The sequence below is a fragment of the Rattus norvegicus genome, chromosome 16, assembly GCF_021556685.1.
Source record: "Rattus norvegicus strain SHRSP/BbbUtx chromosome 16, alternate assembly SHRSP_T2T, whole genome shotgun sequence".
NCBI lineage: Eukaryota > Metazoa > Chordata > Mammalia > Rodentia > Muridae > Rattus > Rattus norvegicus.
Window position 1 is genome coordinate 3293749 of NC_141549.1, and position 13930 is coordinate 3307678.

Below are 13930 nucleotides of genomic sequence, written 5' to 3' on the forward strand. Positions count from 1 at the left end.
TTTCTTTTGAGAACTAAGGTTTCTGCCGGAATTGTAAAGCCTGTCTGCAGGTGAGATTTAATTTAATCCTTTGAGTACTTAAGATACATTCCTGAGACAGTGGCCAAAAATGTGACAAGATTGTCATGTTGTTTATTGACAGCATGGGGACAAGAAGGGATCTTTGTGCTCAGAGTTTAATGATGTCTTTACGTGACCTTAATGTCAATTTTTAGTTACTAAAATGCACATTATTTGAACAGTCAAAGATTAGCTGGCACACTCCAGTTGTAAGTTTGTTGCAATTGCATTTTAGCATAGGGATTAACTAGCAATAAAGCAAGGCCCAGGAGGCAGGCAGTATCTTGTCAGCTAAACTTCAAGTTTCAAACAGAGTTAGAGTAGACACCAATGCACGAGGGTTAAAAGGGAGTCCACCTGCAAGAGTCTGAGGGGAACTGACACATTGTGGATAAGAGTCCGAATCATCTGTGACTGGGGTGAGATTTTAAAGGATTTGTTAGACAGTTTTCCTGTGTATCCCGTTGTTTTCTTTTTCATTCTTCTTTTTCTCAGAGGGCTTTGCATATTCTAATGGGCAGAATACTCCCTGGTGTCAGATGCCATTAGAACAAACAAGGAGGAGTATAAAAATGAAAGCTCTGTCCAGGCATGGTTGAAATTTACTCCCAATTTGTACAACACATCTCGGCCGTAGACTTTCAGATAAAATTAGTGTCATAAAACTTTTCCAGTCACTTCCCGTTAGACACGTATGCAAATGTTCCTTTGCTGAGTGCAAGGCCACTGCACAAACTTCGCCTTTTATTTGAGGGTGGACAGAATATGAAAAAAAAATAGTATTTTACACATTAAATTTAATGGACTACCAGAATTTTATGTGGAAAAAAGTAAATCCTTTCATCAGTCCATTCAGTAAAAATGAATTTTGTGACGTCGGGGTTTCTCCCTGCCGAGGAGGCTTCAAGACCTCCCCTGTCCTCTCTGCCTGGCTGTTAGCCATGGTCAGAGCACCAAGGACCTTGTCTACAGTGTGAACCCTGAAGGGTGTCATCTTGGGAGGACCTCTGGAGGCTGCCCTGGACTCTGCCGTTTTATCATTGGATTTTAAACGAATGTTCTGTTTTAGAACAATGTGGGGATGTTTCAAATTTACTGCTTACTTCGTTTTATGTCTAAAGGAAAAATTATACAAAATTCCATACTAACTTGAGCACATACTGTCTTGGTTAACATTTTAAAATTAGTTTTAAGAAGAAGGAAATCACAAATGCTCTGGAATCCTGAGAACTGCCAAGCGTGGGAAGCAGTTGTCCCCCTCACCCCCCTTCGTTTTCAAATACCTTACTTACTTACCATGGGGTTAGGCTGTGGATGATAACATTGGAAACCTTTGAACACCAGTGATGTGCCTTGGGGAGCTGTTTCCTTTGTGTTACCTCTGCATCCACTCTGCTCTCAGCAGAGCTGTAATTATGCAGTGTCTCAAGTATTCCACAGGGTGTCATGATGTGGTTGTTCTCAAGAAAATTGTCCGGGAGGAAGTAATCTGAGCCAAGTTTAACCCAGTATTTAAATGGTCACTTTTTTTTTGGGGGGGGGCTTCAGTCAAAGAATATTTGCTTTAGACCTACTGTGTGCCAACCCATGATTGAAAATACAAAATTTTAGTGGTATGATGCAAATCTCTCTTCTGGCATCTTGGCCAGCCCAGGACTTCCCATCAGAGTGAGCTTGTTTGAATGTATTTTCCATGGAGATTCCATCCTGAGAGGGAAGCACAGAGACAGCATCTTCTGGAAACCTTTTCTTTGTCCCCCAGCTAGACCCTGACTCTCTTCCTTCTACCCTCTGGTGGCAATGGGTCCTCAACTGTGTTGGTTCAGGAAGAGGGCTGAGAGCCTGGGGTTCTGCCAGGTATCTGAACAGCTAAGGTAAGCTGAAGTCGGAGTTAGGCTTCCCCACTCAGAGCAGACATGAACCTTTGCTCTACCGGCTTCTCAGATTTATTTCAATGGTGAGATCTTTGGGAGTAAGTGAAATAATTCATTTTAGCAAAAAGCTTTTAGTGGCTTTCAGCGGCTTTCAGTACTAGGACAAGATGGCATAAGTTCCCTAAGTCCTATTAGCTCTGAACTATATCAGTAATCATAAAAGACTCTGAAGGCAGGCAGGGAGGAGCTCTGTGGGAACTTCCTGAACAAATCCTAGGGACTCCCTTGGGTTCCTTCCTGTTCCAGACTACTGTCTCAGAACCCTGTCACAAAACCTCTGCCAACAGGAAGCAGCAGAGGAAAGAAGGGGCAGAGGAGAGAAGGAAGAAGGGAAGGGTAGCTCAGGACATTTATCAATGCTCCAGTCAGTCCATCAGCAAGCCCGGCAGGGCAGCCTGTCTGCCATCATACCTTGCCTGCTCTGAGTGCTGAACTCAGAATGCCTGGCTCGTCTTTGCCAGAAGATCCCTGACTGTGGGGCACGCATCACTAGTGAACCTCTCTCCCATCAGTAGAAATCAGGCTCCTGTCAAGAAGACTAAAAGATAAGCCAGAGACTTGGAACACGTCACTGTAAAGCATACGAGGTAACAAAGGACAGATATGCAGAACACATGGAGTCCTTAGGAGTCAATGGTGAAACAGAATCGTCACAAATAATCCATTAGGAAAACAGGTTAAAGGCATGAAGTGACGTTTCATTGAGGAGGTACGTGTCTGAAACATATTTAAATCACTAGCCATTGAGGAAATCAGAGTAAAAGGCCACCTATCAGAGTCACTAAAATCACAACTAGTGACTTTGAAGAGTCACTAGTGAAATGTTTAAACTTAAGAGCAGTGGTTATCAACCTGTAGGTAGAGACCCCTCTGAGGCATATCAAACATCCTGAATATCAGATATTTATGTTACAGTTTGGAACAGTAGCAAAATTACAGATATTAAGTCTTAATGAAACGTGTTTTTGGTTGGGGGAATCACCAAAACATAAGGAATTATATTAAAGGGTCTAGCATTAAGAAGGCTAAGATCCATTGCTTTTAAAGAGTACTTCAATAGTGTTCTCCATAATAAAAACAACTTTCATATGATCTAGAGATCATCCTGGGGTAGCATTTATATCAGAGTAGTGAAAACTTCTTTCAAAGGTACAAAAACCCCACAAACTGTATGTGAATGTTCGAAGTAAAATACCTATAAGAGCCCAAACTGGAAACACCTTAATGTCTTTAAATGGGTGCGTGGTTGAAGAGGCTGCCACGGTGATACAGGGAGCACTCCTCGGAAAAGAGAATACTGAACTATTGGACAGCTTAACAATTTGTAGGAATCTCTAGTCAGTTGTGCTCAGCGCAATAAGCCCGTCTGAGGGTCCCGTTCTTCATGAACGTGTCGATGTTACATCTTCAGAGTCACAGCATTGTAGAAATGGAGAAAAGTAACGAATGTTAAATATTTATCAAGTCAGCACAGTTGATATCGTAAGAAATGGTAGGAGAGAGAAAGGATAACATCTGTGTTTCTCTAAAGCGTTACGTCTGCTGGGTCTGCTGGATCTGGAACAGTGGAGTTTTCCACAGATATTGTAGATGTGAGTTGGTTGTTTGACCAGCAGAGTCTAGCTATCCTACTGACTCACAAGATCATCTCACTCCAGAAGGTGGGGACGCCCAATGTTTGCATTCTCAGCCTCTCTGCTGTTAGGCTATTGGCTTAATCTTGCCTCTGCTTTTTATTTAATGAAATGCACCTGTCAGAGTTGTTAGAATGCTGGGAATTTGATGGCATGCTTCCACTCTGGTGATGGGTAGTGATGTAATATAGCAGTTGGCCCCAAAGTCCAGATATCTGCTGTCTGCTACTCAGAGTAACATCTCCCCTGGGTCACTTGTGTCAGAACTTTGGGCCTAGAATTCTGGCCTTTTCATATAATCTTTGCCTTTCTGGTAACTTTTAAAATTTACCTGTTATCATTGTCATCATCATCATCGTCGTCATCATCATCATCATCAATTAGTTTAAATTTGTCTCTGTAGCTTCAGCTAATAACTTTAAATTAATACCAAGGTATGGATGACAAAATTCTGGAAATATGTCTTAAGAAAAAAAAAAGAGAGACTTTTTAGTAATTGAGTTTCAGAGTCTCATAAAGTAAAACAGAAGGGCACCTCTGGGTAAGCTTACATGGGTAAGCATGCTATAGCACGAACCTCTATAAAGACCTTACCTGTCACTTTTTATCTCTTCTTTCTAGAGACCCAGAGCCAAAGGAACCCAACATTCGCTGCTCTGGTCTCTTCTCTTTATAAGGCAGTCTCTTTAGTAGCCACACCCCTTTCTTCTTCCCTACTTTATTAAACAAATTAACGGCCAGAGATGTTCAAGTGAGAGTCCTTGTCTTAGCCGAGCAGAGTTGCAGAGCTAATCACGTGAGAAGACAGTCTGAGCCCTCAGCTGCCTCTCTAGCCTTTGACAAGGCAATCCCAACAATGTATAAAGAGTTCAGAGGGGCAGAGCTCGTGGGGCAGAAGAGGCTTTCTGAAGGGAATGTGTTGGCATCTAAAGGTTTCAGTCAGAGTTGAGCAGGTACAGAGTGAGAATGGGAAGAGCTCTCCAAGTACAGGGAGCAGATAAAGGCTGTACAGTCCGTTCCTGGTAGCATAGTTTGTCAAAATGGCAGCCAGTGTAGGATTTGGTGGGAGAGCAAGTAAATATTCTCTCTCTCTCTCTCTCTCTCTCTCTCTCTCTCTGTTTCTTCTGGCAGTACCAGGCATTGAATCTAGGATCTCGCTCCAGCTACACATGTGCTGTGTCCTCCCTCTGGCTTTGAACCACCTCTTGAAGGGAGTGGATAAAGGATCCTTAGAATGAAGTCCAATCTATCTGAATCTTGCCTGACCAACTGAGAGTCAAGGTCTCTGATAGTCTTGGAGTGTAAGGTTTTAGAAGTTAGCTTAAACCCATTAAGATTAGGGTTGCCATGTGATCCGAAGGGTCTGAATGCTGACGTTCCTTGCTTGTTCTCCAAGGATCTACTCTGAAAGTGCAGCTCTTGCTTTGGACACAATATGGTTACTGTTTTGGGTGGCTGTGACCAGAAACATCTTTTTCAATGGCGAGTGTGGTATTTCTCAGGTCTGAGGTACATAGACCTGTCTCTCAGCCTTGGGGTACACAGATCTGTCTCTCATTCCAAAAGTCAGAATGGCCAGTGAGTTCTCTACGTTCCAAAGTGAATCGAATCTTTGTAAAAGATGAAGTTTCTTAAAGTCTGTCTCTGAGACTCCCAATCCTAACCTTGGTTTTCAGTTTGCTCCATAACCAGTTCCTGTTACTTGAACTTTGTGGAGCTTCGCACTTTCAAGAAATACATCTCAGTCATTTTTTGTAAGCATCATAACAGTTTGAGACAAGTGTATAATAATGTCCTAATAGATGCAAAATTTTATATTTGCCAGCTTCCTAAAGTTTAATTTTCAGAAATAATTTAATTTTTTGGAGGTAAAAGGAAAATTTCTTCATGTTAATAAGTCCCTTTAAGAAGTAAAACTTACTTCAAAACTTATTTTCATAACATTGTTTTGTTTTATAGTTGGGTTGAAAGTATTTTTGTCTATTACCTTCAAAGAAAAGAAATTCAAAGATACAGGAAAACATGGGAGAAAATAAAATTCACTTTACTGTCAAAAAATTCATAGTGATGTGTAATCATATACTTTATACATATATATGTAAATATATACAATATAGCATATACATATATTGCTCTGTGGAGGAACTTAATTTTTTACCAAGTTAATGTTGCATTATTTTACATTATGCTTTTTCCTCTTCAGATTCTAAAGTTTCCGCTTAATTTGCCATTGGGTGAAATGGGGACTTCAAATACCTTCGTATCAATTTCATTGCATATAACTTGATGTGACTTGTCTTATTTTGTGCTACCCTACAAAATGCCAATGATGGCGCCTTCTGTACAACAGGGGAAATAGTTTTAGTTCTGGATGCTTAACAGCACTGCAGCAGCGTCAAGCCTCTCCTCCTGGCAGCATAATGGCCGCAGCACAGCGTGACGGGGTGGCATCGTACTGGGGGCAATCTGATCCTGTGTGGTCACATAGTGACAGGTGACTGGAAGGGGGACAGGCTTGCTTTGTGATAGCAAACCGCTCTTTAGAAAGTTCACTGAGATGAAGCCCACCCAGTGAGAATAGGTATAATCTACTCATGAGGGTAGAGCCTCCATGACATCGCCACCGTGACATCACCACGTCTCAGCTTCAGCACGCTGAGGAGCCGGCTTCCAGAAGGACCTTTCTGGGGGAAAAGACTGTCCCCACGCTGTAGCACACGGACAATTCATTGTTGCTAGTCATTTACGGCATTTGTTCATTACTATTTGTGTATTTTGCATTTTATATTATTTTATTGCATTTATCTGTGTGTTAGTGAATGTGTGCAAAAATGTCTGTGTCACAGCACACACGTGGGGGTAAGTGCACAACTTGCAGGAGTTGATTCTCTTCTTCCACCACATGGGCCCTGGGATTGAATTCAGGTTGTCAGATTTGGTGACATCTGCCTTTACTCCCTGATCAATCAATCTCGCTAGCTGGGTTTTAAGGATTTCCTTTTATCTCTACTCATGTACATATGTGCTTGTGTGTTTGTCTCTGTGAGAGCAGGCCAGAAGAGGGCATCCGGTCCTCTGGAGCTGAAGTTATAGGTGGTTGTGGGTCACCTGACCTAGGTGCTGGGGGCTGAATTGGGAGCCTATGCAAGAGCATCAAGTACTTTTAACTGCTGTACCCTGCCCCCGACCTTCCCTGGCGATCCTGCCCCAGCACCACCAAGCCTCATTTGTTTTTAAAAGCCTACTTGGTTTGAAATTTTAAGTAGGAGATGTTCAAAATTTCTAACAGTAAACACCAGAAGTTCTGTTCTGCCACCTGCCTTCAAGACCATGTCTCTCCTATGATGTTTACTTCCTGGTGCGTGTGTCTATTTAGAGAGTTGTTCTCTGTTTGCTGTTGTTTTAATTTTTTATGTAAGTTATACAAGAGACTCTTCTGCATTCCATTCCGTGCTTTGTAGCCTCTTGAGTCTCCTTTATAAGAAAGTGTGTATCTGTATGAATGTGCATGCAGTGTCCTGCCTGTGGAGGTCAAAGGACAGTCTCAAGCCTTCCACCTTGAGACGGGCCTCTGCTGTTGGCCACTGTGTACATCAGGCTATCTGACCCCAAAGCGTCTGGGGATTCTCTTGTCTCTGCCTCCCATCTTGCTGTAGGTCCATTGGGATTATAGGCAGGTATCACATCTGCCTTTTCCTGAGTCCTGGGAACCTGACTTCAGATCCTCACACGTAGGCAGCAATCGCTTCCCACGACCAAACCATTTCCCTAGTCCAAGACGATTCTTGAGATGTTTGCACGGCATTTTGAAGGTGGTATGTTCTTGGATATAAATGTTTATCCTACTCTGTCAGTCCCTTTTTGTCCACTGTTGTTAGCTCAGATGCATTGAAGCACTGGGAAAGTCCTCCAGCCCCGTCCAGGTCCTGTGACCTCAGGGGTAAATGCTTCACGCCTCTCTCTTTAGAACTACGTTGTGTTTTGCTTTGGAACAGTGTTTGTTCACTCTGTAGCACAGGGCTGATCTGGAACTCACTGTATGGACCGGTTCCATCCTCAACCTCTGAGAGCCTTCCTGCTCTAAGCCCCTACCTCTCAGAGCCCTAGCACAAGTTACCATACCTGGATTCTTCAGAGCTGCTCTCGTGGCCCCTTACTTGCCATCTCTCCATTTTCATGACTACGCCAACATTGTTTACACGGCCATTCTGGATTCCAATGGAAGGAGTCAGGTCATCTCCCGAGTTGCTGGAGCAGCCCGGTGTGAAGTGTGTATTTGGAATGAGTCCCTGAGAAAGCTGGGTGCAGAATACAAATATTTTGAATGGACTTATCTTGGAGTCGAACTGCTTTATTTCCCTGTCATTTAAAAAAAAAAACCCTTAATATGAATAAATTGTTTGCATAGCGCGCTTAAGAAAACCTTAGATAAGAAATACATGGTTTGAAAGCAGAGAATAAAAACATGAATGATAGTGGACGGAATGCCTAGGAGACGGCCCTTGCTGCTGCTGCCAGGCAGACCTCATAATCGGCTGTTTTCTGTGTTTATTTCGGGATGCAGATACTGGATAAAAGGGCCTGGTTGTCTGCCAGCATCTGACTTGGGTGCCAAATGGAGTGTTTAGTCCTTGTTGCATATGACTTATATCACGAGTTCTTCCCATTAGCAGTCTGCTGGTGATAACCTACTTGGCTTCCATACAGTCACTTTGAAACAGCCACTTGACAACGTTTGGTATATCACAAAGTTTCTTGCTGGATAAAAGGACTGAGTGGGTGACTGTGTAGGCTCTGCCTAGTAAAGAATGGGCACCCGCTCAGTGTCTGCCCAGTGAATGAATTAATCCTGGGGGAATGCTCTTCTGTTTCACTATGGCAAGGTCTATGGACTGGCACCTTAAAAGTGTGGTTAAATGGGTAGAAACAGAGAAATAATAGTATTTAAATGATGCGGGGTCTTGTATTTGTATGGGCAGCATTCTGCTTGTAAATAGAAAATTGCAACAAATGGATCAAGATCTCACAATTTTTCTTGATTCTAAGTCCAATGTAATCTCAATAATACTGGTGTCGTGACACCCACATACCGGGGTCTTACACAAACAAAATAAGAAAGAGATGTCCTCAGGTAACTTGGCTTTAATTACGTAGAAGACGAGCACTAAACGTGTTGATCTTTCTTTTTAGATTGAAAACTTGCAAGAACAACTTAGGGATAAGGACAAACAACTGACCAACCTGAAAGACAGAGTGAAGTCCCTGCAGACGGACTCCAGCAACACTGACACTGCTCTGGCCACTCTGGAGGAGGCCTTGTCGGAAAAGGTGCGCTTGCCTTGCCATGACTCAAACTTTAGAGAAACAGCACAGGGTGGAGTCGATCCAAATGCATGCAAACACACCTGGATTTCCCTGTCCCTACTCCGCCCCTCATCCCGGCACACTGCAGGCATCGTGTTGAAACTGAAAAACACCATCACCCTTGGCTGTCTGATAAAACATCCACTAACTCTATCACTAAATTTTGGATGATAAGACCCTTAGCCTGCCCCATAGAGTTGCACATCCTTCCTGGTAAGGCCCTCTTCTGGTCAGGACCTCTGCCGTGTGCTTGTCTTTTCCTCATTTCTGGGTTACAGCTTTGTTGGACTTTTAGATTTCAAATGTGTCATGTTCTCTTCTGCCTCTCATTTTGCATTTGTTCCTTTTTGCTCAAGGTGTGATCTTCTGTTCACAGATTTAATTCTTCTGAGTCAAAAATGTGACCTGGGTAGACAGCTTGTGTGAGCTCGAATCCTAGGTCCTGTAGTCACTATTTGGGGTGAGGCACTTAGCCTCTGAGCTCCTTAGTTTCTTCACCTGTGAAACTGGTGTGATAAAAGCCCCCACTCGGTGGCTTTTGTTATGTTTAGGGGATGATGACTTGAGAACTCAGAGAACTAGAAGGACCAGGTAGGACACAAAATGAGTCAGATGGTTGAGTGGAATGCAGGAGGACTTTGGTGACTGCAGAGAGCTGGGAACTCCGTGACATGCTCAAAAATTCAAGATCTGACTAAAACTGCAATGCTGAAGTCCAATAATATGGCAAGGTGGAGAAGCTTTGGCTTTTAAGCTTGTGCATTTTCGAACTCTATTTACTACTGATTTGGGGGCTTTCCCTATGATTACACACAAGCTAACTCAGAAGACTTTCCTCAGAGTGGATTGTCTAAGGCTTCCCAAAATACAATGCTAGCGGGTCTCAGAAGCACAGGAAAGCTTGTCGAAGAGGAGAGGGTAAAGGCAATAATAGAATAGTCAACTGCTTCTTCCCGCAAGTCAGAAATATTCGATTGCATCCAAAGAGTCATATCGCCCGGGAGCTTTTTAAAAGAGTGTTTTCTCAGCTACTGCCGTGAACTCCAGTGACCTGTAATTTTTAAGCATGTACAGAGACTCTAATGCATTGGGAAAACACTAACTTCCCACAGTTTCTTATCTCGTTGCTGTGATAAAGTGCTTTGACAAAAGAAATGTAAAGGAGAAAATAATTATTTTAGCTCACAGTTCAAGGTGCAGTCTTTCATGGCAAGGAAATCAAGGCGTGAGGTGTTAGAAGCCAGCCACATTATGTTCAATCAGAAGAAAAGACACTGAACGCATACGTGCAATTAGTTCTCTATATAATCCAGGTCGTGCTACCAAGAAATTGTTCAAAGCCCCTCCCCCCAAAATAACTTTTTCCACATCAATTAATATAAATAACAAAGATGACAATCTTCCAGCGGTATGGCTAGAGGCTCTCATTAAATAAAGAACAAGTTACACACTTCCAGGAATAATGACCCAGAGTAAATATCATCCCTATTCCAGATGGAGAAAACATAGTTACGCTTACAGTTACAAAAAAAACAAAATAACAACAGTGAAAACCAAAACCAGAGAAGCAATGATAAACCACTCTAATGCCCAACAAACGAAGGACCAAATCTTGCTACTCCTCCATGCCTGGCCTCTGGACACATAATGTAATCATTTGGGTTCCAGTAAGCCTGCATAGCCCCACCCCCATAGCTCTGCGACCATCAGCGTATAGATTGTCTTCTGGATAATCTCCTTTCCACGCCTGTTTCTCTCCTTGGAGTTGCCCATGATCTTGGCATCTCCACTCTCCTGGGGTTTCTGCACTCTCCTGGGGTTTCTGCACTCTCCTGGGGTTTCTCCACTCTCCTGGTTTTCCCCTTCAGAGCTTTATGCAGTGTCATCTCAGGGCCTCTTTACAAAGACTCTGACTCTATCACATGTTGCCTCAACTCAGATTTCTTTCATTTCTTCAAACTAATAACACATGGATGAATAGGATGGTTAGCTTAATAGCCAATTTTACACAGTCTAGAATCACCTGAGAAGAGTCTCAGTGATAAGAGATTACCTAGATCAGGTTAGCCTGCGGATGTGTCTGTAAGGAATATTTTCCCTCAAATTGGCATAGATGGGTGCCAGCCTGAGTTTGGGCAGCACCATTTCAATGTAGAAGGAAAAGAGTAAACTGAGCAAGGAAGTAAGCATGCGCTTGTTTCTCTCCATGCTCGAATATGGATATTTTATACCTCCTGTTTTTACTTTCTGAAAGTAATGACTTAAGCTGAAATGAAACAGTGGCTTGCTTGCTCAGACGGAGCCTGGCCCTTTTGGAGCATAGTGACATCAGTTTCTGTGACCTGACCCTGGGGAGGCACATTTCTCAGAATCTGCTTTGTGGAACAAGGGAGTCGTTTAGCAAATCTGTTTCAATTTAGACCCGACCCTTCCCTTCAAACAAGTTTGCAGCTCCACAAGTCAAAGCCTCCCGTGGGTAGTATCTTTCTCTCAGTGCATGTGTTCTACTGGTACAGTATAGAACAACATATTTCTCTTCAATAATTACCCTCTCTCTTCTAATTATTACCGTTTTTACATCTTTCTGCCCATCTTTTATTGCTGATTTTTACTATAGATTTGAATAAGTGAAATAAAATGTAGCCATGCTCAGTCGAATGCACTCCTGACTTCAAATTTCTAGTGTCAAATAGACTAGTTCATTATCTTTAAATTCAGCTTCATTCAAATTATCAGGGCGGAAAGCAATATTCGTGGTCAAAATATCACATAAACAACTCTCTTTCCAGTTCCTTATAGGGTCCATGTTGTCCTCTGGAACTCCATCAGCACAGCATCCATAGTACAAATATCTCTCAATATTGGTCACCAAAAATCCAGCCGGAATGACACATTAAGTTTAGTAGTCTACAGTTCTAAATTCTTCCATATTCTAGCCACCAAATAGTTCTAATGGCCTAAGAGCCACATAGTCAGGTTTATCATGCCAACAACCTCACTTCTGACACCAATTTCTTTCTTACTTTCTTCTCCTGCCACTGTGATAAAGTACTCTTATAAAAATCCCCTTAGGAGAAAACATTAGCCTTGAGTCCCTCATGGCTAGGAAGTCAAGTACAACCTCGAAGTACCCTGTTATATTGTCCACAGAAAAGACATGGGAGCAATAAGTGCATATATGCTACTATTTCGTTGTCTCTCTCCTTTACATGGTCAAGGGTTCCTTGCCAAAGGAATGAGTTTACCCACAACTAAGATGGTTCTTCCCATAGCAATTGATAAGAATCAAGATATTTCCCCACAGGCATGCCCAAAAGTCCACTCCCAGGTGATTCTAGATTATGTCAAATAACACTAACTGTGATACTATGCCTCCATTTTGAAGGTGGGGCATGAGCTCAATAAGGTAAAATGAAACATTTGGCCTTTGTAGGCAGCATTATTAATTAATTAATTAATGTCCCCTGGTCACCCAGGACTCCTGGAAGTCATTTCTCTCCTGTCTGTGTTGCCCTATGATTGAAATTTTGTTGCTTTTCCTGGCATACTCCCCAGGGTCACCTAGCCCATAAGTGTTAGCAAAAAGTTGTATTAATTGTGTTTCCAAAGCTGTGACCTCATAGAAGAGCTTAAAGGGAAGAACGATCTATTTTGCTCACAGTTTCATAGTTACTGGTCCATCTTGGTGAAGAGGGCATGGTGGGGGAGAGCACCTTATGTTTTTGTGGCAAAGAAGCAGAGAAATGAAATAGAAGAAAGATGGATTCCCCAAAGAGACACACCCTTACTTCCTCTAACTAGATTCTACCATCTATTTTTCTCTTTTCCTAGTAGTGTTGTCATATTATGATCCCAACCAAGGATCAATGTATCTAATTCCACGTATCTCTGGGTATAGGTTTATAGACACGCCTTATGTCCTATTAATGTCTAAGGTATAGCTCAATTCAGTCATACTGACAGCTAAGATTAAATATCACAAGGACTCCTGATCTTTGTACGTATAAGGACATGATAATGGAAACTTAAATGGCTTCTCTCATAAATTCTATCTTTACTCACAGTTAATCGAACATACCCTCTAGGGCAGTGTTTCTCAATCTTTCTGGTGTTGTGGCCCTTTAATAAAGTTCCAGCCTTCTTGATGCTGCAACCCTTTAATATGGTTCTGCCTCCCTGCTGTTGTGATGCTTTAGTATAGCTCCTTATGTTGTTGGTTATCCACCAACTACAAAACTACTTTCATTGATAGCTCATAACTGTGACTTTGCTACTGTTATAAATTATAACGTAAATATTTTTGGAGCTAGAGGGTTGCTGAAGGGGTTACATCCATAGGTTGAGAGCCACTACTCTAGGACAGCTATGGTATGAACACCCAGATTTAGAAAATCTAAGTTAGAAAAAAAGATTAGTCAATTTTTGTGGCATTATTATTAATTATTTTTCTTTTACAGTATTGGTAATATAACTCAGGGTCTTACACATTTTATCATGTGCTGTTATGCTGAATGAAGTCCCCAGCCTTTAATAAGTAGTGGCTTGCTGTCTTTGGCTGGTGTGTTGAATATGTCGAACTCTGCCTTACTGTTTGTTTCCTTTTATTATGGCACCAGGGGAGTGTATTTTATTTTAATTTCTAGGAACCCATTCAACTGTCAAAGGCATAAAAAATGATGTAAGTCACTGAGTCAGGGACAAAATATGGTGGTAGAGTATTTGCTTAGCACCCATGAGACTGCCCTGGGCATGAGATCCAGCACCAGTGGAAACTGAAATTGAGTACGTCACACAGAAGCTCAAGAGCTCGAACCCACTCTGTTTATAAAGTCAGTCTGGCCATGCCTTGCTGTAGCCACCTCCCAGATAAGTGGTTGGGAAAGCTGGAAAGTGGAGCCCCAGGCCACTGAAATGCAGTTCCTACCCCATGATAAAGTG

The 13930-nt window shown here is 42.3% G+C and overlaps 1 protein-coding gene across 23 annotated transcripts in view; it reads left to right on the forward strand.

Annotated features, from left to right (window-relative positions):
- Erc2 (ELKS/RAB6-interacting/CAST family member 2) overlaps positions 1-13930 on the forward strand; it is an 860589-nt gene that overhangs the window by 397102 nt on the left and 449557 nt on the right. For all 23 annotated transcript variants that reach the window (XR_015639292.1, XR_015639294.1, XR_015639293.1 and 20 more), the window contains 1 exon segment: positions 8819-8956. Coding sequence is in view for 17 of the 23 variants with exons in the window: in NM_170787.3 (NP_740768.1) it covers positions 8819-8956 (138 nt within the window). In the remaining 6 variants the exon portion in view is untranslated.